The sequence below is a fragment of the Geotrypetes seraphini genome, chromosome 1, assembly GCF_902459505.1.
Source record: "Geotrypetes seraphini chromosome 1, aGeoSer1.1, whole genome shotgun sequence".
NCBI lineage: Eukaryota > Metazoa > Chordata > Amphibia > Gymnophiona > Dermophiidae > Geotrypetes > Geotrypetes seraphini.
The window spans coordinates 507,506,470-507,530,307 of NC_047084.1; the positions used below are offsets into that span (position 1 = coordinate 507,506,470).

Sequence of the window (23,838 nt, forward strand, 5' to 3'; positions counted from 1 at the left end):
AAGAGGATGAATTCCCTTAATCCCTCCAGTTGAGCACTACACAAAAGAGGCACATTTCTAAAACCTAGATATTCCGGGGAGTAGTTGTAAATCCCAGTGTTGAAGGTTTGGAATGTAGTTACGCATTCCCCTTCTGAAATGGGGAATACACATCTATTTTTGGCCTGCCATCATCACCCCTTCCCAACACGTCCAGGCAATATCCCCTTCCTTTTGAATTTTAAATAGTTATATCCTAGCTATATAAAATCTGGATTTAGGTGAGTATGCAATATAAACATCTGGCTTGATATCTATAAGAATATTAATACTGTGTAATATAGAATTATTGTTGGGTCAAGAAGAATCTTGTGAGGCATACATTACTGCGTACTGAAGTCTGTTTTCACATCATAGATGGTGTTGAAGAAGTGGCTTATATTCATTCAAACCAGAATGTGGTTGGTTCAAGCAAGGCCGAAAATCATATGAGCCGGTGGGCAGTCCGAGATGTGTTTGAACTAAAGCAGTTCTCCCAGCTTCCGGCAAATGTAACAATTTGCTGTGGAAAGGTAAAAAAAATAAATAGGAAATAATGTTACCTGTATTAGAAATTCAGTACGGTATTTTCATCTCTTTGTTTATCCCTCTTGTAATTGAGCTCAGTTTCCTATTAAATAACAGCTCAGGCTCAGCTGGTGTTTAGCTACCAAATGAAACAAAATATTCTGTCAAGTAGATCAAGAGATTTAGATAAGTTGCCAAATATTATTTGTGAATTACAGATGTAGCTAAGGATCTGATGACTTTTCGAGGCCCTACCACAGGGGTGTCAAAGTCCCTCCTCGAGGGCCGAAATCCAGTCAGGTTTTTAAGATTTCCCCAATGAATATGCATGAGATCTACTAGCACACAATGAAAGCTGGGCATGCAAATAGATCTCATGCATATTCATTGGGGAAATCTTAAAAACCTGACTGGATTGCGGCCCTCGAGGAGGGACTTTGACACCCCTGTCCTACCACCTTCTTGTTATTAGTACATTGTTTATCATTTTGGATGCACACAATGATGTTGATATTTAATGAGCTGGTGAGTATTTTTCTTTCTTTATTTTTTTTTTAATTCAAATAACTTTTCCAGATATCTGTCAATAAATATCTGGATAACATTATTTGAATGACTGTTGGACAGTTCTTCAAGTTGACCAGACTTAACCTGCCTGCCGGGCTAAAATATAACAGTAATGAGGGAATGCTTCTTGTTCTGCCTCATTTTGTCTGGATACATTTTTTATGGGTAATAGTTTGTCTGGGCAAAATTTACCCAATTAGCAGGGGAATACTTTTGCATCTGGAGATCTGTCAAGCTAACTCTAATCTTATCTGGACAAATCTTTTTTATGTGGACCTCAATGAATTGAAAAATTAAATGTCAAAAATCAGTAACACAGCCAAGTCAAAAATCCCTATTTAAACTGTTTGTTTTAAAGATATTAATTTTGATTATGTATAGGTATAGAATTACATCCTTTAGTTAGGTGTATTTAATAATCTGTGTCAATACACAATTTACTAGATTTTTGTTGTCATTTCTGTAAACATATTTTGCTGTTGGTGGGAGGGCGTGTTTTATTTCCTTCAAGGAGAAAAACTATTTTCATTTTCTTTGACTTTAGGGTGCCTAAAATGCGACGAACCTTTATAAGGCAGCTTTCAAAGGGATTCTTAGTAGATAAATGGCATCCTCCCCTCCCTTTCAATAGTTAGAGCAATAGTTTGAGAACCATGGAAGCTAGGATTCAAATCAGTCTTCTTCAAGTGTTACTCAAATCACTTTTTATGACCTTAGGCAGATCTCTTTGTCATCTATTGCCCCAGGAATAAATATAAGCCTTCATTTACTAAATTGTTTTAATGGGAGCAAAAGGAAGAAAGTATCGGGGAGGAGTTAAAATGGCAGACGGATCGTGACTGTGGTTTTTCTGCTCCAGCAGTTATGCTTTATTAAAGTGGCTTACCTTTATTTTGTTACATTTGAGATGTCTGATTTTCCTCAATTTTAAAATGCCACACTCGAAAAGAAAGGGGAGTGTGAGAGCCACAATGTTGCTGGCTCTCTCTTCTTCCCCAATTCTGCCGACTTTGCCCTAGCTTCTGGAGAAACGTAGAAACATGATGGCAGATAAAGGCCAAATGATCCATCTAGTCTTCCCATCCACAGGAACCATTATCTCTTTCTCTCTCCAAGAGATCCCAAATGCCTATCCCAGGCCCTCTTGAATTCAGACACAGTCTCTGTCTCCATCACCTCTTCCGGGAGACTGTTCCATGCATCTACCACCCTTTCTGTACAGGACTGGAGGCAACATGGATGCACTAGAGATAGGTTTTGTCAGACAAATCTGATCAATTTCTTTGACTGGATGACCAGAGAATTGGATTGAAGATGTGCGCTACATGTGGTGATTTTAGCAAAGCCTTTGACAGTGTTCTACACAGACGTCTAATAAATAAATTGAGTGCCCTCGGGATGGGTCCCAAAGTGACGGGCTGGGTCAAGAACTGGTTGAGTGGAAGGTGACAGACAGAGGGTTAGTGATCAATGCATATGGGGACAGACTTAAAGATCTCAATCTGTATACTTTGGAGGAAAGGCGGGATATGATAGAGACATTTAAATATTTACGTAATATAAATGTGCATGAGTCAAGTCTCTTTCATTTGAAAGGAAACTCTGTAATGAGAGGGCATAGGATGAAGTTAAGAGGTGATAGGCTCCGAAGTAATCTAAGGAAATACTTTTTTACAGAAAGGGTGGTAGATGCATGGAACAGTCTCCCAGGAGAGGTGGTGGAGATTGTGTCTGAATTCAAAAGGGCCTGGAATAGGCACGTGGGATCTCTCAGAGAGAGAAAGAAATAATGGTTACTGCAGATGGGCAGACTAGATGGGCCATTTGTCCTTTATCTGCCATCATATGACTTCAAAAATAATTGTTTTAAGACCAAGTAGATGATAATTTTCTCTCAGGAAAACCTTAAATGAGGCAATTTTGTTCTTCTGTCTTGTCCTTTCCATCTTTAAAACGTACTGAAAAAAGAAAGTACAACCAAAATTATGTTCTAGTATTAACTGAAGGCAAACCAAAGCAACAGTGGAGGAGACAAAAAAGCAATACAATCTATGGTGTTCAAACAAATAAATTTACTGATACTTAAATGTCGACTCAACACAATTCATGTTTCAGCCAAAAGGCCTGCCTCAGGAATCTGGTATGTTGATGAGAAATGTTGTATTGACTAAATACACCAATACTTTGTAAAAAAACAAAAAAACCCAAAAAACCACCCAAGTAATGCTTAGACTAACGCTCAAAGAGCCAGTGAATCAAAAACAAATGTAACCGCTAACCTATTACTGCGTCCTGTCTCAATATGGTTACCATATTGAGACAGACTAAGGGTCTGTCAAGCCCAGTATCCTGTTTCCAAGTGTCTAACCCAGGTCACAAATACCTGGCAAGATCCCAAAGAGTAATATTGTATTTAACCTGAACTGTAGGAGCATGATGTGAACACAACCTCTGAGCATGCCCATTATTAAGATGGACTTGAGGAAATTCATTCCTTATTCCCAGAATAAACAGCATAAAATATTTTTATACTGGTCAAGTTTTTACATACTTGTGCTCAGCCTATGTTGGGATACCAGTCCTGAGTTTTATTTTGAGCGTTCTTTCCTTTAGTTGGTTATTTTCATCTGTTTTGTTTGGATAAAGGCAACCTTTTGCTTCCCCGCACTTTTCAATTAAGCACCATTTCTCTCTGCTTTTGTTCTGAGCTGTTTCTATTTTACAAGAAAAAAAACCCATCCACTGATCTGCATCAATCAGATCATCAACGGACAATGAGATCAGAAACTGTAAAATGAAGAAACCATAGCTACAATCTGTGAGTTGAAGTTCCTAACTTTATTTTAAATTATAAATTTCTGATAGTCTGCCTAATATCCCTCTGCTTTAAAACTTCCAAATAATTTCACAGAAGTGATTATAGTCATTTGATTTGATTTAGTCTCCAGTGAACAGAAATGCCTGGTTCGATATTAGATGCTGAACTTTAAAAACTATTTTATTTTGTTTCAAGAAACTATTTCTAATCTAATCTTCGATTTATATACTGGGTCATCTCCCAACAGAGCTCATCTCGGTTTACAAATAATTAAAGGCCAGGAAAATAAGATTAAGGGCATAAGAGGGAAAAAAATGTTGTAAAGCTAATAGTTCATTGAATCTTTAGATATACTGTTCAAGTATTGTATAAATAATAGTTTTTAGGACTTTACGAAATTGTTATAACTGACCTATCAATCTGACAGAGTCAGGAAACCCGTTCCAAGTTTCTACCAGTTTGTAAGAGAAAGACTGACTCAGCTTCCCGGCTGATTTAATTCCTTTAAAGGAAGGAAACAGTAGTTTATATCTCTGTGTATTCCTCGAATAGCAAGATCTAAGGGTATTCCAATATAAAGGGACCAGAGGGCCAAATATTCCCTTAAGAAGCTTAAAAGTGACACATGCACATTTAAACTGGATCCTAAAATGGATTGGAAGCCAATGAAGCTCTCTCAACAGAGGGGAGACATGATCGTACTTTCTCTTCCCAAAGATGAGTTTGGCTGCTGTATTCTGTATCAATTGGAGTCTTCTTAAACTACCCTGTTTGATACCTAAATAAATAGAATTACAATAACCCAACTGGGTGAGTACAATAGACTATGGGGCTCATAATCGAAAGAGAAAAACGTCCAAAAACCGTCCTAAGTCAGCACTTGGACGAACATTTCACAAAAACGTCCAAGCGCCGAAAATAAAAACAGGTTTTGGACGTATTGCTAAACGACCTAGGCCTTCATAGTGCCGCTCAATGTCCAAAGCTAAATGGGGCGTTTTGGGAGGTGTGTCGAGGGCGGGAGTTGGGCAGGATGTGGGCTGGCTTAGACTTAGTCGTACAGCATGTATAACCGAAAGTTATACAGCCCGGGATCGATGGAACTTGGAAGTTGTAACTTAGACCATGTAAAACATGGTCTAAGTCACAAAAACCCACCTAAACTCACCAGATAAGCACTGCAAACAGATAACACAGACCCCCACACACTACCCCAGTGATCACCTACCCCCCCCACCCCCATAAAAATTTTATTCACAACTTTAAATTTCAGCCTCCAGACCATCATCACCTGGCTGCCTGGTATAGGAAAGCCTAGTCGTCCAGCCCAGAGGCGGCTTAAGTCATCTTGGGGGTGGGTTAGGGACCCATAGAAAGGAAGACCCATGCCCATAAGCCCCTGTAATCACTGCATTGATACTTGAACATGTGCACTGCCCTATACACCCCAAAACCCTTTTTGACTGGCATATAAGTGGCTCCTGCAACCATAAGGGCTATTGGGGTAGTAGATAAGTGGGTCTAGGGGATTCTGGAGGTGGTTTGAGGGGCTCACCGTCATCTATAAGGGAGCTGTAGTGAGGAGAAGCCATGGCACCCTTTTTGTGAAGTTCACAGCAGTGCCCTGTAAGGTACCCCACTATTTAGGTGGCATGTCTGGGTGTGCAGTCCATCACTTTGCAGACCCCTTCCATTTCCAACAGGGCTTGTTCTAGGCGTTTTGGACTTGGACAGAAATGTGGTATAAAGATGGACGATCTGATCGGCAGGACGTATAATTAGATGATTTTCGAAATGAAAAATAAGTTGGACATATCTTTCGAAAATGTGTCTTAGGCTCTTTTTAACTTGCGAGATGGACGTAAACAGACTTAGACATCCCTTTCGATTATGCCCCTCCACATCGACACTGAAAAGTGGTCTTGATAAAATAGTGATCTAACTTTTCTCAGCATACGCAAACTAAAAAAACACTTTTTTACCAAAGAATCTATCTGTTCATTAAATGTGAATCATGAGTCTAGGACAGGAATAGACAATTACGGTCGTCGAGAGCCACAGGCAGGTCAGGTTTTCAGGATATCCACAATGAATATGTATGAGATGGATCTGCATGCACTGCCTCCTTGAGATGCAAATCTATCTCATGCATATTTATTGTGGATATACTGAAAAACTGACCTGCCTGTGGCTCTCGAGGACCGGAATTGCCTATCCCTGGTCTAGGATAATACCCATTTCAATACATTTCAAAATGTTTACTAAGAAAACTATAGTTTGTGAAACTTTGAAAAACTAACATTTGGAAATCTATGGAAATCATTCACTTCTGATCACATCCAGAGGGTAGTTAAACTTAAGTACCCTATTAAGTGCCTTTTACCAGCTCTGCCTGCCTTAGCCCAAAGCAATCAGAGACTTTAGAAATAAAAGTATTTTTAACCTTCTTGCAAGCATATCTGGAGAAAGTCAGTGGAACTGCCCCTCCCACCTCGCATCGGGAAGCAGGCAGGACATCTGAGCATCCCCTCACCCACACATCCATTGCCACCAGGGGCTGCCTCACTAGAATTCAACGTCAGCAAAGGAAGGGAGTAAGGCTGGCGTGAGAGAGTCGCTCTGCCCCCTTGATGCTCTTGCTAAGTGCCACCATTAACAGGAGCCCAGGGGCCCCAAATTTAAACACAGGGCAACCCCATTGCCACTAGGAGCTTTCCCACTGGGATCCAGCATCAGCAGAAGAGGGGAGTGAGTTTTGCTGGAGTGGGAGAGGCACTTCACCCTCCCCTCCCCCCCGATGCTCCTTCTATGTGCTGCCATTAATGGGAGCCCAAACACACCAAACCTAAATACAGGGCAGTTCCATTGCCACCAGAACCTGCCCCATCAGGATCCAGCATCAGCAGAGGAGGGGAGTGAGTCAGGCTGGCATGGAAGAGTCACTCCACCCACCCTCCTGCTATGTGCCAAAGGTTCAAGCCAAAGGTATGCTTCTTAGCGCAGTTCACAAAAGCAACTGAAATCCAAACAGGACAAGAGCTACATTATCTTCTCATCCACAATACAACATACATCAGTGGACCAGAGGTCAATGAACCTTCTGGAACCCACGAATGTTCCACTTAACAACCAGTGAAGATCATCATACTCTACCAAGGAATCTTCAGTCAGCTAATTTTAAATCCTCCCATTCTCTACACCTTCAATAGACATTACAGAATAAATCTCAATCACAAAGTGGTGCCATGCACTATTCCTAATCTTTCTAGGCCTTTTAAACCTAACAGAAGACTGCAAAACAATAAGTAAATCTTTTCAAACTTAGCACACAACAAATTATAACTCTAAACCACAGAGATCCTCCTCACAAACAAATCTATACTTTAAGAACTACTACTCCTTGCTCTGCAATCTGATCCCTACAATCTCCAGCAACTAGCCCTCAATCAAAAAGAAACCCAAGCCCCCTCCAACTAGAACTCATTCTAACCTATGCTACATCATTCATCAACATTTAAAAGAAAGAGCAAGCACCCCTCTGCCTTGCATTTACATCAATGCCAGATCTGTAGGCAGGAAACTACAATTACTAAATGAGCTGATATCTGCCAAGGACTTAGGCCTCGTCTTCTTCTTAGAAACCTGGCTCAAAGACACAACCTCCCCAGAATTAACCCATCTATGTCCACCAGGATACAGTGTTATTCACATACCCAGACTGAACAAACGTAGAGGTAGTCTCACACTAGTCTTCAAAAGCTTCTTCCAAATCACATTAACAGACACTTCAATCCTCCCTGATCTAGAATATATGATATGCTAATTTGAAGATAAATCTGATATTTATCCCTGCAACGTGGGTATACTGCTGGTATATCCCACACCCTCCCGGACCATGGACACATAATGCCACAAAACTACAAGAAATTATTTCAAACATCACCTGCTAATATGCAAGAGTAATTGTCTTAGGTGACATAATTATTCCACTAGCATTATTCCATTATTTCATTAGCATCTCCAATTTCAAAAATTTCCTCCTCGATAGTCAACTAGACCTTAAAATCATCAGGTCCTGCACATGAAAAAGGACACACCTTAGATATTATAACATCCAAACCCCTCCCAACCTAGAATTCCCTGGTCAGATCACTACCTATTGTCCTTCAATTTTACCCTGTACATGGAAAGTACACCCACTAAGGATGCCAATAAGAAAACACTAACAAGAGGCAGAATAAACACACAAACCAATTTTGGAATAAACATAAGAACATAAGATTTGTCAGACTGGGACAGACTGAAGGTCCACCAAGTCCAGTATCATACCATACCATACCAACTCTTGTATCCCTCAAATATCAGCTAGGAATCATTGCGGCTTATTCAATAACTAGTATTTTAGCCCGTTACATTAACAGGTGCTAAAATATATGTCTGTCTTTTTTTCTGTCTGTCCCTCTCCCTGGCCCCCTTTGTCTGTCTTTCTGTGTCTCTCCCTGCCCTGTGTCTTTCTTCTTTTCTTTCTGTCTCCCTTCCGCCCGCTGTCTGTCTGTCTTTCTTTCTATCTATCTGTCTCTCTCCCTGCCTCCTATGCAGCAGCATTTATCTCCCCCCACTTCCCTATGCAGCAGCTACAGCAGCATTCCCTCCCCCTCCATTTCCCTCGCCCCACGCCACTTCCCAGTGCAGCAGCAGCATTTCCCCTACCCTCCTTTTCCCTTCCCGCGGTCTGGCCAGCTCCCTTAGTCCCTTGCCCCCCCCTCCCTTCAGGCAGTCCAGACAAACCTGCCGACTCCAGCAACGTCTACAGCACTCTACACACGCTGCTTCGGGGCCTTCTACTGCCCTGATTTACTCTGGCACGTCCCTGATGACATCACCTTTGTCTTCTGCCTATTTAGTTTGAGGAAGTGCTGTTGGTGCTCTCATCTTTGTTTTCCAAAAATATATTTTACTTTTTTTGAAAGCTGTCAGCTACTTGTGACCTTGTTTGGAAACAGGGTACTGAGATATGGTCTGTCCCAGTATTGAGATGCTTATGTACTTTAGTGGGCTATTGGTTATATTTTAGTTTTAACCTTAGTATCAACACAAGAGTATGAAATTACTCATTGTTCATCTATTATATGTTAATTTTATGATTTCTTCTCTCTTGATAAATACACTGGTGTTTCTATGTATGCAAATATATAGATAGATAGATAGATATAGATATATTCATTATGAATATCCTCATATATATTCATTATGAATATCCTGGAAAGCAGACTGTTTGCCTTCAAGAAAGAGGTGGGAAACCGTGATCTGCACCTGAAGAGTACATATGCCATTCCAGTTAGATCCATACCTTTACAAACTGTTCTCCTACCACGTTCTCTTACCACGTCATGTGCCTGACTACTATGGCCACAAAGACTGCCCGTCTATAACACAGCTAGCGGTAGAGGTAGAGTTATGTTAAGCCTTGCATGGTTGTATTTTTGGCTACATTTAGTATACAGCAGCCAGATTAGATCTAACATGCAAAAGGCTTTTTCCGGAAGAGTTTTTGAAACATATTTGTCCAATTAACTAATATAAGTACTGGTAATGTGATTCCAAATAACTAGACACAAGGAAGGTAATTTGGAAATTTGTAAGAGAGTTGCCCACAATATTTTAATTATTTTTTTGAATCGGCTACCACCTAAGAGTGAAATAGGAGAAGAATGAAGAGAGCTGTTAATTTTACAGGACATAGACTCTAGAAAATTAGTCTAGTATGGAACAGACAGGTATGCTCAGAAGAGCACTCAGATTTTATGTGAACTTGTTTTACATAGTTGTAGATGAGATGATATCACTCCAGTCAGTCTATAGTAACCACACTGCTTTTCATTGGTGTTCTACAATAATTCCCCTTTGTGCTCTGCCTTGAGAGGTAAGGTTAATCCCACTTCCATTCTAAGTAGAATATAATGAGATGTTTTTTAGTTACTCTTTCACTTAACTACTGGAACCCATAGGAAATGTGGTGCTTCTGGGGCAATGCAGGGAGCACTGCCTTATTTAATTTAAAGTGTTTCAGTTTGAACCGGATTTGAAGTTCAGTCTCCTTAATTAACTTTTTAAGAAACTTCTGCTTTGAATGGTACAAACAAATTAAATGAAACAGTCTGGATGAGAAAGTGTAGTGTTTCAGGGTGCACTTGCCTTAGTTCCTTTCAAGTTGACATTTTTTTTTCTGAACTAGAGGATTGCTTCAGCAGAGATCTTTAATGGAAAAAAAATACTAATTAAACAAAAACTTCACAGAATAATTAGGGAAAGGACAAAGTTCAAGGAGTTTGAAGAATTGGCAATATCCTGTATTTCATGACAGTTTGTTGTTTCAGCATATGGAAATGTACTGGTCACAGGACCTAGAAATGTACCTGTTATGTGGTACTTCATTTTTCTTCAGTTAGCTGTGTGTTTTCAACTTAAGTTTACATAAAGTTTTACTGAAAAGAAATGTACAAAGGCAGTCATTCAATTCAGGATTAATTGCTATGGCAACTGAAATGTGGTGACTGAGGAGGGGGAGGAGATATTCTTCCCTTAGCTTTCTGCCAGCTGTAGAATGAGTCCAGACCAAGAGTATAGACTCTGACTTGCCCTAAAAAGTATATCTGTATTTTTATACATTGGTACAAGTGTCACACTGTAAAAGAAAGAGTTAATCCCCTAAACTGGATGACAGACACTTGGCATCCTTGCCAGTGTTTGACAGAAAAATGACTAGATGCTTTGTAGGAAAACCTGGATTAACAGTAAACCCCTCTTTATGTTGCAGTGTGGTGTAAATGAGAGAACTAAGCATGCTGTCAGCTAAGAAAAAAAACGTGTCCTTTGTGTACACAATGCAAGTTTAAGTGCTGTCCAGGATACTGTAAATACAAAAGTTGTGTTATTTTTTTTTTTTTAACTCTTCTCTTTGTAGTTGCTTGAGAGTACTTAAATAAAGGCATTCCATCAGTTATAACAGATCTGATTACGGTACATTGTATTTATACAGCTTTTGAATTAGACAAGGAAGGAGGATCTGTTTGCAATGAACAGACATTGAGGAGGTAACATTCCATTACCCTGCTCGTTCATGATAGGATATGCTTTCATATTTCACAGAAACTGTTCCTCAGTGGTTGGCCTGTAATGTTATACTACATTTTTAGGTTCAGTCAATAACAAGGGTAAACCATTTTAAGGGGGGAAGTTATCAATATGGGCTACTGTTAAGACATGTTATTTTACTGTAATCCCAGTTATGAGTAACTAGGTCTCATTGCATAAAATGGGACCTATGCTAAAATAGCACGTTAGTTTTAATGGTAATCCACATTGATAACTAGAACTCGGTGATCCATTCAGTTCTGGACAAATGGTATGTTGGTCCAGAAGTCTGTTCCTTCCTATAGACCCAGCATTCCATGCAGTGGTTTCCCATTCACAGTCCACAATGACAAGATAGCTGTTTCTCCAAAAGGTGTAACCGGTGACGGGATATGTGCTTCTCATATCAATGTAGTCTATGTTCTATTGTTTTCTCAAGTTTGTTTTTTTGAGACCTCAAGATATTCCATATTGGCTTTTCAAGTTTTACGGACCCCTGAGGCAGGCGTTTTTATGACAAAACATGGACCGTGTCGGGTCCAAGAATTAAGTTTTGCCTAGATTTCAGATGGCCCTTAGTGCTTTTTTAGTGTTTGTCTAGTAGTTTTGTACTTTGACTGTCTCCTACACATTATTGTTGGTCCATTGAAAGTGCCATAATTTATAAAGTAATCCTTTTAAGCCTTCAAGCTAGAAACATGGAGGCAGGCGCGTCACAAGCCACAAATGCACCCTGTATGGCATGCTCCCAAATACTTCCACCCCATCCACAGTTGACGTGCTGGCAAATGAAGCCAATGGAGGGTGTGCAAGTTTATCACCCCAGCTTCCTTTGTACCCTGTGGTCTCAAATAGGCAAGAAATTACAGAGGGAGAGGGCCAAGCAGCTAAAATATATTCCAATCTGATCCTGGCCAAAGACAGAACCACCATAAAATTGGCCTATGAGGATTAAAGGATATGATGAGTTAGGTAGGGATTAAGGAAAGGGGTGAGATAACGGACAACAGTGTAGTAAGCATGATGCATCATTATCAAAATCTTATTCTGAACCTTATTGCAATGGGTAACTTATGGTTCTCAAGGAGGAGTAGAAACACATGATATGAAGGAGGTGGTGGAGAAGAAAACGTGCGTGGGATGAACACAGAGGATCTCTAATCAGAAAATAATAGGTATACATTGAAGGAACTAAGGCCAGTACTGGGCAGGCTTGCACGGACTGTGTCCCATATATGGACAGTCAGTTGAGGACGGGCTGGGGAGGGCTTCGATGGCTGGGATGGTTAAGATAGGCTGGAGTGAGCTTTGATGGAGACCTAAGCACACTACTGGGCAGGGCCCTGGGTTTCTGGCCCAGAAATATCTAAGAAAAAAGACCTTTTAAACATATAAATTTAAATTAAAATGCTAATTGCTTGTTAAAAAGCCATTTAGCACAAATTGGCTTGTTATTCAGTTAAGTTGCATACCCAGATTTATGCGCACAACTCAAAGCGTCATATATAGAATTCAGGGGATAGAGTGGATGTGTCATCTACCATTGAAATTAAATTAAAATATAAGGAAAACTAACTGCAACATCAGAAAAGAAAATCTCAGTGAAGATGAATATTTTTGCATGCCCCACTTTGTTCTCCAGTATTTCCTGCACTCTGCAATTAGACTTCTCTAACAGAAACACTTATCACCCAGTACTTCTTAAAGACTTTATACTATAATGAAAGCTTTCAGTTTTAATCATTCCAAATCATATATGATAGTGATCCCCAAGGACTGCTAACCATCTGATTTTCATGGTTAGCAAATGTACAACAATGAAATCCAGACAATATGCGAATATCTCATGAATATGCATTGTGGATATCTGAAATCAAACTGGTTGGCTGACTTTGAAAAACAGCTTTGTGCACTCCTATCTTATATTTGCTTTCTTTAGTTCTACATTCCTTATACGTAGAATAAGATCCAGTTTTATCCATTATGATTTGGTTGACCAAATGGTAGCCTAGCCCAGAAATCTCTTAGGGCCTAGGTTTGGTGCCCTAATCACGGACATCTAGTGATACCTAACTTAATTCTGCCCAATACTAAATAGTTTTTAATCAATTTAAATGGCATTGTAATTGACCATACCTTTAAAAACTGATTTAAAAAAAATTAATGATCAATTTAGGTTTTGCATGGAATATTGTGCAATGCCTAAGTAGAAGTGGTTGTGGGTGGAGAATACGCGTGGTTGACTTAGACATAACTAGGAAATGTACTTAGATGCTGGTACATTTTTAATATACTGGTGCCTACCACAGGGACACCTAGTGACACTTAAGCACGCCTAGGCACTGCTAAGCATGATTCTATTGGCGGCGCCTAGCAGTTGGTTGACAACCATGTCAACAGGCACCTTGACACACCAATGCATAGCTCTACTTCTACTCCTCCTGCTCTCCTCCAGGCTTTGTAACGCAGACAACTCCAAGGCCTCCCCCATCCCCATCCACTTCACGCTGCACCGATCAGTAAAACCCAGAACCCCTACATACACTCTCCACTCCACACAAGACCACCCTCACGACTATTCGCCCAACAGCCCCCCTTACCCCTATAAACCGACCAAGCCCCACCCAAAAAAACCAAGAAATCTAAAAAAACTTGCGTACTCCCACTACTCCCCACCCAACCACACCAATCACCAGACCCTACTGGGTTTTTACCTGAACATCAGATCAATGAGGAATAAATCCACTCTGATCAAAGACTGGCTGACCGAAACTAACCCCGACTTTGTCCTTCTCACAGAAACCTGGTTGCTATCAGACGAAGACATCATCATTAAAGATTGTCTACCTCCACGATTCAAGATACTCTCCCTAGCCAGAACATGGGGAAGAGGAATTGCACTAATCTTCCAAGACCACCTCAATGCTTCCATTCTCAACACAACCTCTTCTCCCAATTCCGAAATTCTAACCATCGCCCTAGCACCAAAATCTCTGCCCTCCTCACTAACCATCACTTTATTTTACATACCCCCCAAAAACTGGTCCACGACCAAAGATGACTTCACTGAATCACTACTTACCAATTCTCTAACAAGCCCATACAACCTACTGTGCGGGGACATCAACATACACCTCGAGCAAACTGACCAACCTGAAATCTCGGATTTCTGGTCATTGCTCTCCCAACTAGGCTTTGACAAACACCCCCCTATCAAAACCCACCAAAGAGGACATCAGTCAGACCTGGTAACTCTATCCTCTAAGGAACAGGCCAATCCCAATTTTTATTGGAAACAAGGCAGCTGGTCAGACTCCCTTTGGTCCGACCACCGCCTATGTACCTTCACCATTGGATGCCAACTCAAACCCCCTAAAAGCGGCAAAACAAGAATTATCAAAACCCACTCTACCAGAGGAAAGATTGACCCAACGGAATTCTGGTCCCATCTCGAAATCAACACCAATCCAATAGAAGACACGGAACAAATCATGACCTCCTGGATACAAGATAGTACCAACATACTAAACGAGATTGCCCCCACAAAAACCCGCAGAATAAGAACCCCTAACCAAGAGGGCTGGTTCGATCCTGAACTGCTACTATGCAAGAAGGATCTCAGAAAAGCTGAAAGATTATGGTTAAAATCCGGAACCCTAGAACACAGATTGGCCTGGAGACAAAAATTAAAAAAGTACAAAACCCTCACTGATGAAAAAAGAAAAAATTTCTACTCCCACAAAATTGGTAATACTAAAACCAATAGCAGCAACCTCTTCAGATTGGTCAACGACCTATACAACATAGAAACCTTCACTAACTTACACGAAGAATCCACCTTAACCGCCAACACCCTTGCCGACTTCTTCAACACCAAGATCCAAAAATTAAGAACAACACTACCCGTCAGTCCCAACCCCCTCGAGCTCTACCCCATCCTCACAGACATTAACTCATCAAACCCAGATCCTGGAGCCAGAGTCGACCTTAGCTGGAAACAATTCGCATTAACCGATTGGCAAACCTTCAATACTTACTACAACAAGTATACACACTCCTATTGCCACCTGGACACATGCCCACCAAATATCATGAAAACTGCCCCCCCCCAACTTTAAAGCAAAAATGATGACATGGGTTAATCACCTACTATCCACAGGAAACTTCCCGTCTGAGCAAGGTCATATAATGATTACCCCAATTCTAAAAAACGCGAAAGAACCACCTAACTCCCCATCTAACTATAGACCAATCGCCACCATCCCCCTATTTACCAAAATAGCGGAAGGGATGGTAAAGGCGGAACTTTCCGTATACCTTGAAAAATTCAACATTCTATGTGACAACCAATCAGGCTTTCGCGCGGACCATAGCACTGAAACCATCATAGCCTCCCTTCTCGACCACCTCCACACGCTCTTCAGTCAGGGCTCAAGTGCCCTGATCATACAACGCGACCTGAGCAGTGCCTTTGACCTGGTCGACCACACCATTCTCCTTGAATGCCTAGCTCAGACCAGGTCCTTAACTGGTTCCAGGGTTTCCTACAAAATAGATCATACAAGGTATTTAAGAATAATTATTTCTCTTACTGCTGCTCACCTGTGGGGTCCCGCAGGGCTCCCCCCTATCCCCCATCCTATTCAACGTATACCTAGCCTCCCTAGGTAAACTCTTACACAACCTAAATCTCAAATTCTTTATTTATGCAGACGATATCACAATAGCCATCCCACTAACCAACTTTTCACAAGAACTACTCGATCACATTACAAACATTCTCAACCAGATAGAACTCTGGATGCTTTCATTCAGACTGAAATTAAACCCCGACAAATCAAAATTCTTCCTAGCCTCCCCCAAAGATAAAATCAAGGAAACCACAATTCAACTAAACGGAAAGATCTTCCCCCTCGATCCGACCATAAAAATTCTGGGAGTCACGCTGGACAAAAACCTATCCCTAGAAAACCATACCGACATCATCGTTAGGAAAAGCTTCTCGGTGCTCTGGAAACTTCGCACCATAAAAAAATACTTCAATGACACTGCATTCCGCCTACTTGTACAATCCTCCATCCTCAGCATTCTCGACTACTGCAACATCATTTTCCTTAACGCCACAAAGAAAAATACCAGGAGACTAAAAATAATCCAAAATACCGCAGTGCGCCTCATTTTTGGCCTAAAGAAATGGGAACATGTCACCCCTTTCTACCACCAACTACACTGGCTGCCATTTGAATCTAGAGTTCTTTTTAAATTTGCATGCTTCTGTTACAAATCGGTTAATGGTTCTTCTCCTAGTTACATAAATACCCACTTTAACCTTTATTGCAACAACAGGACATCACGCAGAATTCAACTGTTCGCCTTTCCTTCGCCAAAACACTGTCTTCTCAAAAGATTCCTCGATAGAACTTTCGCCTTCCAAGCAGCCAAGTTGAACCCATGGCTAGCCCAGATGATACTCGAGGCCCCCACTTACCTTGCCTTCAGAAAACTACTAAAAACTTACCTATTCAGCAAACATGACCCTTAATTAATCCTTTCACCCCACATAACACCGGCCCCACCCCTCCCCCTTTTGCCCTCACCAGATCCTCCCTTGTCCCACTCTCTACTTCCCTTGTCTAGTTCGATCAAAGCTGCAATTTCTGTTAAATTGCTGTACATTTTCCCTTCATTGCAGACTACTGTAAACTGCTGTAACTTCCTCGCTGACTGCTGTAAATTGTTGTAATCTATCGTAAATCTGATTGTAATTTGTTGTAAATCTGATTGTAACTTGTTGTAAATAAGATTGTCAATGCAGATCATTTGTTAATTGATGTAAACCGCCTAGAACTCGCTGGGTATGGCGGTATACAAGAATAAAGTTATTATTATTATTATTGAAATTAGGTGCCATTAGATGAGTTTACAGAATCAGGCCCTTAATTGGTAAATTTTTTAACTAATGGATTGTAATTCACTGTGAATGTCCAGTATTTTTACTCTGTAAACCGCACAGAACTGAGAGGTAGCTGCGGTATACAAGCATATTGTTATGTTATGTTAATGCCTACCTGCCACCAGTCAGCCATGCACAGTAGTGCAAACTATCCTTGTGCTCTGAAGGACTGCACATCATTATACCTTAACACAGATTCATCTAGGGCAGGAGTCCTTAACCTAGTCCTTAAAACACCCAGCCAGTCAGGTTTTAGGATATCCTCCATGAATATTCATGAGATAAATTTACAAGCACCATCTTTGTTGTATGCAGATCTGTGCTATACAGTACATATTCATAGTGAGTATTCTGAAAACCTGACTAGCTAGAAGTATGCCAAAGATTGGTTTGAAGAACCACTGATCTAGGATGACAAATGTTCTAAATATCAACCCCATAACAGGTAATCACTGTATTGATTTGCACTTTACAAGGCCTTCCCCCCTTTTACTAAGCCGCAATAGAGGTTTCTACTGCAGCCCGGAGTGCTAAATGCTTTTATGCTCATAAAATTCCTATGAGTGTCGGAGCAGCGTCAGAGCATTTAGTTCCCTGGGCCACAGTAGAAACGTCTACTGCTGCTTAGTAAAAGAGGGCCTTTATGAGATAGATGATCAAACGTTGCATCCTTTGCAATAGAGCAGGAGGGGCAGTGTTAATAAGTGCAGGGGAAAAGAGTGGAATGGAAGTCAGGATGGCAGAAGAGAGCAAAGGAAGCATCAGAAGGAAAGAAGAGGATAGGGAATTGTAGAGGACTTCAGGAGAAATGACCAGCTTGGTTGGCTATTGATTATTATTTATGTATTTATGTTGCTGTTAAATGAGATTTTGGGTGTTGAACAATCTAGAATCCAGCAATATTTAGAATGAAGAGTATACAGACATCAGATCAAAATTCAAGAGAAGAAAAGAGAAACAAAAATAAATGAAAAATACATTGCTAAAGTAAAGGGGAAAACTTCAGTGATAGAACTTTAACAGAAAAAAACGGTACACTTTCCACCACATCGGTACCACCATCCTCCAATGTTATGAAAAAGACAAAAAAGCACAGGCATGAGTTACAGCCAACTCTCTCTTGAGTCCTTTCATTCTTCTTCCACCCCGATGCATCACAAACATCAATGTTGAGAAGACCATTCTTTACTCAAGTGCTCTCTCCTTGTCATATATCTTCACCTCTGAGCTCACCCAGATCTTGATGCAATGGCATCAAAATCGGTACTAGCACCATCGGTTCATGACCAAGTTAAGCAACTACTGCAGCAAGAGCTTTCTAGCATACTACAACTTCATTGATGCATCCTGATTTGGGCCTAATACTGGCCTTGACCACAACGCCTACTGGTGATGTGTCTAAGCATCATTATGCAGCACCACTCTAGGTCACCTCATCGTTGACCCCCCCTCTCTCTCGATACGCCAAGCTTCCAGGTTGCAACATCATGGCTCATCGAGATGCTTCTTCATGCATTCCAGGCACTCGTCTTGTTTCGACACTTCAGCAAGGAAACTTCACAAATTTCTACTGTTAAATCATATGGCATATATTCAAGCTCTTCTCCGTTATGTAGAACAGTGATTCCCAACCCTGTCCTGGAGGAACACCAGGCCAATCGGGTTTTCAGGCTAGCCCTAATGAATATGCATGAGAGAGATTTGCATATGATGGAAGTGATAGGCATGCAAATTTGCTTCATGCATATTCATTAGGGCTAGCCTGAAAACCCAATTGGCCTGGTGTTCCTCCAGGACAGGGTTGGGAACCACTGATGTAGAAGATCTTCTCCAAAAATATTTCTTTCACTACCTTCATCCACCAGATGGGCCAAGATCTTCTCACCAACATGGAATCGAAGGAAGAGCCAAGGGCACAATTAATGGAATGCCTAGATTATGAAGACTGGGCTAGAGTGCCTAAAGCTCCCAAAGCATAATGTCCTCATTGACACACTGTTTAAAAATTGGCAAAGTCATTAACAGTTCCTGTTACCCCTGGCAAGCTGAGTCTTTATATTGAGTTCAATACTCTCCTTGCTTTCATAGCACTCAGCTACCACATCATTCATCAGTGGTATAGTCAGCCTTGCATCATGCCCATAGTTCCAGGACATATGCTAGCATTCCTCCAGGAAGAGCAGGCAAAACATTAGATAACTTTGGCAGGTGGTGTTTTTTTTTTTTTCAAGCCTCTGTGCTCGCAAATAGTCATAAATTGCCAATTTTACATGACTTTATATAAAAAATCTTTTCTTTTTCATTGTCAAGCTTTCAACAGCACCTTCCATCTGTCCTGGCTAAACCATTATGATCAACTGGTCACATCTCTTCTTACCACCAGGAAGTATCATGCCAGAGCAACATCTGATATGTCTTCTTGAGCAACCACCACTTCTATAGCCATGCATTGATTGGCTTGGCTCATAGTATCAGATCTTCCTTCTTCAATATAAGACCGGCTTACCAACTTCTCTTGTAAAGAAAAAAACCTTTTTTGATGCTCATATAGAAGAAGCTTTTGGAAAAATAGAAAAGCACAAACATATTCGCCCTCTTGCAATATCTAGAGATTTGCCTAACTGTTCTTCCACATAACAGCTATATCAACTATATAGTTGTCATCTATTTAGTAATCTCAGCACCAGTTTTTATAATTTCTTCATAGAGAAACCGTTCTGCTGGGACTAGTCCTCTCTTTTTCATCAGAGCTGGACTCATATCAATCGTCCGGTGTCCCCGAGGTTGGTTTCTTCGCTGGTACAGAACCTGAAGAGGGAAGAGGGAACTTACCGAGGCTTTCTGTTGTCCCGAGGACTTCGGAGTCGAGTCTCGAGGCGATGCCGAGGTATTCGGGGCCGAGGTCAAGGCCGAGGCCGAGGCCGACCTCGAGGCCGAGGTAGAAGGTTGGTCTGGGGCGAAAAGATCCGCCATGCGGGCTTTCCTTCGACGGAGAACCCGGTTCTGGAAAATAGCGCACTGGGGACAGGAGCCGGTTGGATGAGCGGCCCCCAGGCAGAGGATGCACCGGCGATGCGGGTCTGTGATGGAAAGAAGCCGCTCGCACCGGGTGCAGTTTTTAAAGCCGGTCAAAGGTCGGGACATAGAATCGAAAGTGGCCGCGGCTCGAGTAGCCACGCGGCCACGGGGACCCGGAAGCCTCCGGGTCGGTCAAACGAAGCAGGAATCAAGTTGAAGAAGAAAAAATTTCGCGCACTTAAACGATGAAAAACAAGAAAAATCGCGGTGCTAGAAGGCAGTTGGGGCAGAGCTTGAAAAAACACGACTTCTAGGCTCAGCGGAAAATTTTGAACTGGAGACCACGAGGGGATGCGCCCCCTAGTGGAGCAGGAAGGCACGCATGCGTGGAGCAGCAGAGCAAACTTAAATCTTCAATCAAGTTTGCTTGAAAATGCTTCCGCATCGGGGCTCCGTAGATGACGTCACCCACATGTGGGAATATCATGCCTGCTTGTCCTGGGATAATATACCACAATCCATGTTATTTTTACACAACTTTTTAAAATTCACATTAGTTCATTTGACCTGTCCTGGATGTTCTTATTTAATGAGGAGTTTGTGTATATGGGAGAACATGGTTAATAAATCAGAACCACCGGTTTACAAAACAAATACTGTAGTGATAAAATGTTTTTTACATTGCATGATTCTAATTAAACTGATCACCCAGTGTTCAGAACATCCTTTCAAAAGTCAGTGGTTCCCTGCATTGAAATAAAAGACAAGGCAACAGAAAGCAACATTTTAACTGTTTTGTGGAGTAAAAATGTTCTCTTCTCTACTGCCAAGCAGGATAGCTCAGTGGTTGCCAGGGAGTTATGACCTGAACAAGAAATGCTCACTAAAAAAGCTCACAGAGCAAGCTTCACTCTGTTCCATATGCACAGATTCTATGATTTTACATAGGTAAGGATGTTTAAATATAAGTTTTAGATTTTACAAAAAGTAAAAATGAATGGACAAATTAAATTTGAGAACTGAGTCTGCATGCTTGGAACTTCAGAGACTTAAAGAGCTGTAAGGTGCATTTTACACCATATTATGTGCACAAATAATATGTAATAAGAACTAAGAAGCCAAAATAATATAAGGTGATACATATTTATGACACTATTTTAAAATATATTTTTGATTAGCTTTCAAGGTGCTAAAAACCTTTTTCTCAGACAGAACAGAATGAGCAAAAGATGACAATAGTAGAAATTACAGGTGGGGAAAGCATGTGGAACTTGGTTCATGGAATTCTTTCTGATCCTTCTGCCTGTGAATCTATGAGAGTGAAAAAAAATAAATAAATAAAGGCAATTGTTAAATTACACAATGACCAGAACAGAGCTAGCGAAATACAACATATTTACTCGTACATTGCCTGTTGGATAGTTCATCCACACACAGTGCAGCACTCAGCCTATAGTCATATGGCAGCCACAAGGTCAGAAACATGGACACTCCATTGCAAGATTTCACCATTGAAGAACAACGTGCAGTAGTGTGCTTTCTTTGGGCAGAGGGAGTGAAACCTGTGAAAATTCACCATCAGATATTGACTCAGTATGGTCATAGTACCATGCATCAATGAAAGGTTTATGAATGGGTAAAAAGGTAAAGTGGGAAGAGCAGGTGTAACCCATGAAGGTCATTCTGGTTATCCATCAACATCGCACACTCAAGAGCATATTGACAGGGCATATGCCTTGATTAGAGATGACTAGATAATGGTGTCTCAATTGGCTGCAAATTTGGATATTAGCTATGGATTTGCATTTGCCATAATGCATGATGTCTTGGGATACATGAAAATGTGCGCATGATGGGTTCCCAAACAGCTTACTGATCTGCACAAGTAACAGCGTGTGGAGGTGTGACCCAGTTCATAGAAACATAGAAATAGACGGCAGATAAGGGCCACGGCCCATCTAGTCTGCCCACCGCAATGATCCTTCCCCACCTAACTCAGTGAATAGATCCCATGTATCTATCCCATTTGGCCTTAAAATCAGGCACGCTGCTGGCCTCAGTGACCTGAAGTGGAAGATTATTCCAGCGGTCAACCACTCTTTCAGTGAAAAAGAATTTCCTGGTGTCACTGTGCAATTTCCCTCCCCTGATTTTCCACGGGTGCCCCCTGGTTGCTGTGGGACCCTTGAGAAGGAAGATATCTTCTTCCACTTCGATGCGACCCGTGAGATACTTGAACGTCTCCATCATGTCTCCCCTCTCTCTGTGTTCCTCGAGTGAGTAGAGCTGTAACTTATCCAGCCTTTCCTCGTAAGGGAGATCCTTGAGACCCGCGATCATCCGGGTTGCCATTCTCTGGACCGACTCTAGTCTCAGCACATCTTTTCGGTAATGCGGCCTCCAAAATTGCACACAGTACTCCAGGTGTGGTCTCACCATGGATCTATACAATGGCATAATGACTTCAGGCTTACGGCTGACGAAACTCCTGCGTATGCAACCTATGATTTGCCTTGCTTTGGAGGAAGCTTGCTCCACTTGATTGGCAGCCTTCATGTCCTCACTGACGATCACCCCTAGGTCACGCTCTGCTTCAGTTCTTGTTAGGATCTCGCCATTTAGGGTGTAAGTCTTGCATGGATTTTGGCTGCCCAGGTGCATGATTTTGCATTTTTTGGCATTGAAGCTGAGTTGCCAGGACCTAGACCAGTGCTCCAGTAGTAGTAGGTCGTGCATCATGTTGTCGGGCATTGAATGTTTGTCTGTTGTACTCTTGGCCACTACATTGCTTAGTTTGGCGTCATCAGTGAATAATGTTATTTTACCTCGGAGACCTTCTGCCAAGTCTCTTATGTAGATGTTGAACAGGATCGGGCCCAGGACGGAGCCCTGTGGCACTCCACTGATCACCTCCGTTGTTTCGGAGGTGGTGCCATTCACCATTACCCTCTGAAGCCTACCCTCAAGCCAGTTCCCAATCCATTTCGTCAACGTGTCGCCCAATCCTATAGAACTCATCTTGCTCAGCAACCTGCGGTGTGGTACGCTATCGAATGCTTTGCTGAAGTCCAGGTATACGATGTCCTGGGACTCCCCAACATCCAGCTTTCTCGTCACCCAGTCAAAGAAGCCGATCAGGTTGGATTGGCAGGCTCTCCCCATAGTAAATCCATGTTGACGGGGATCACGTAGATTCTCCTCATTCATGATTGTATCCAATTGGCGTTTGATTAGAGTTTCCATTAGTTTGCTCACTATTGATGTGAGACTCACCGGTCTGTAGTTTGCTGTTTCCATCTTGGAGTCTTTCTTGTGAAGTGGAATGACGTTAGCCATTTTCCAGTCCAACGGGACGTTACCTGTACTAAGGGAGAGATTGAAGAGCGCGGATAGCGGTTCCGCCAAGACATCACACAACTCCCTGAGCACCCTGGGGTGTAGGTTGTCAGGCCCCATTGCCTTGTTAACCTTGAGCTTTGACAGCTCGCAGTAGACACTGAGACAGTAGGAAGAAGATCTGAGTTTGTTACCAGCAATGACCCAGAGAGCAAAAGATCCAGAGAGCAAAAGACAAAGCATGATGAAGTAAAGCAAGTGGTGCTCACCTGGCTTCGGGAGCAGCCCAAAAACTTCTCTTCAGGAATGCAGAAGCTAGTTGAATGATATGTGTATGGTGTCATTGAGAGTATTTTGGCTTCCTGGACCATGAGTTGATATTCCAAGGGCTGCTGAGCAGGTATGGTGTGCATCTATCAAAAAAGGGAAGAAGTGTCTTCAGCAGCAGGTTGGCTAATCTACTGAA

The 23,838-nt window shown here is 41.6% G+C and overlaps 1 protein-coding gene across 6 annotated transcripts in view; it reads left to right on the plus strand.

Moving 5' to 3' along the window:
- Positions 1 to 23,838, plus strand: part of ERCC6L2 (ERCC excision repair 6 like 2) — a 257,095-nt gene that overhangs the window by 204,577 nt on the left and 28,680 nt on the right. For all 6 annotated transcript variants that reach the window (XM_033928177.1, XM_033928167.1, XM_033928187.1 and 3 more), the window contains one exon: positions 397 to 551. In XM_033928177.1, the coding sequence (XP_033784068.1) occupies positions 397 to 551 (155 nt within the window). The remainder of the gene's footprint in view (positions 1 to 396; positions 552 to 23,838) is intronic.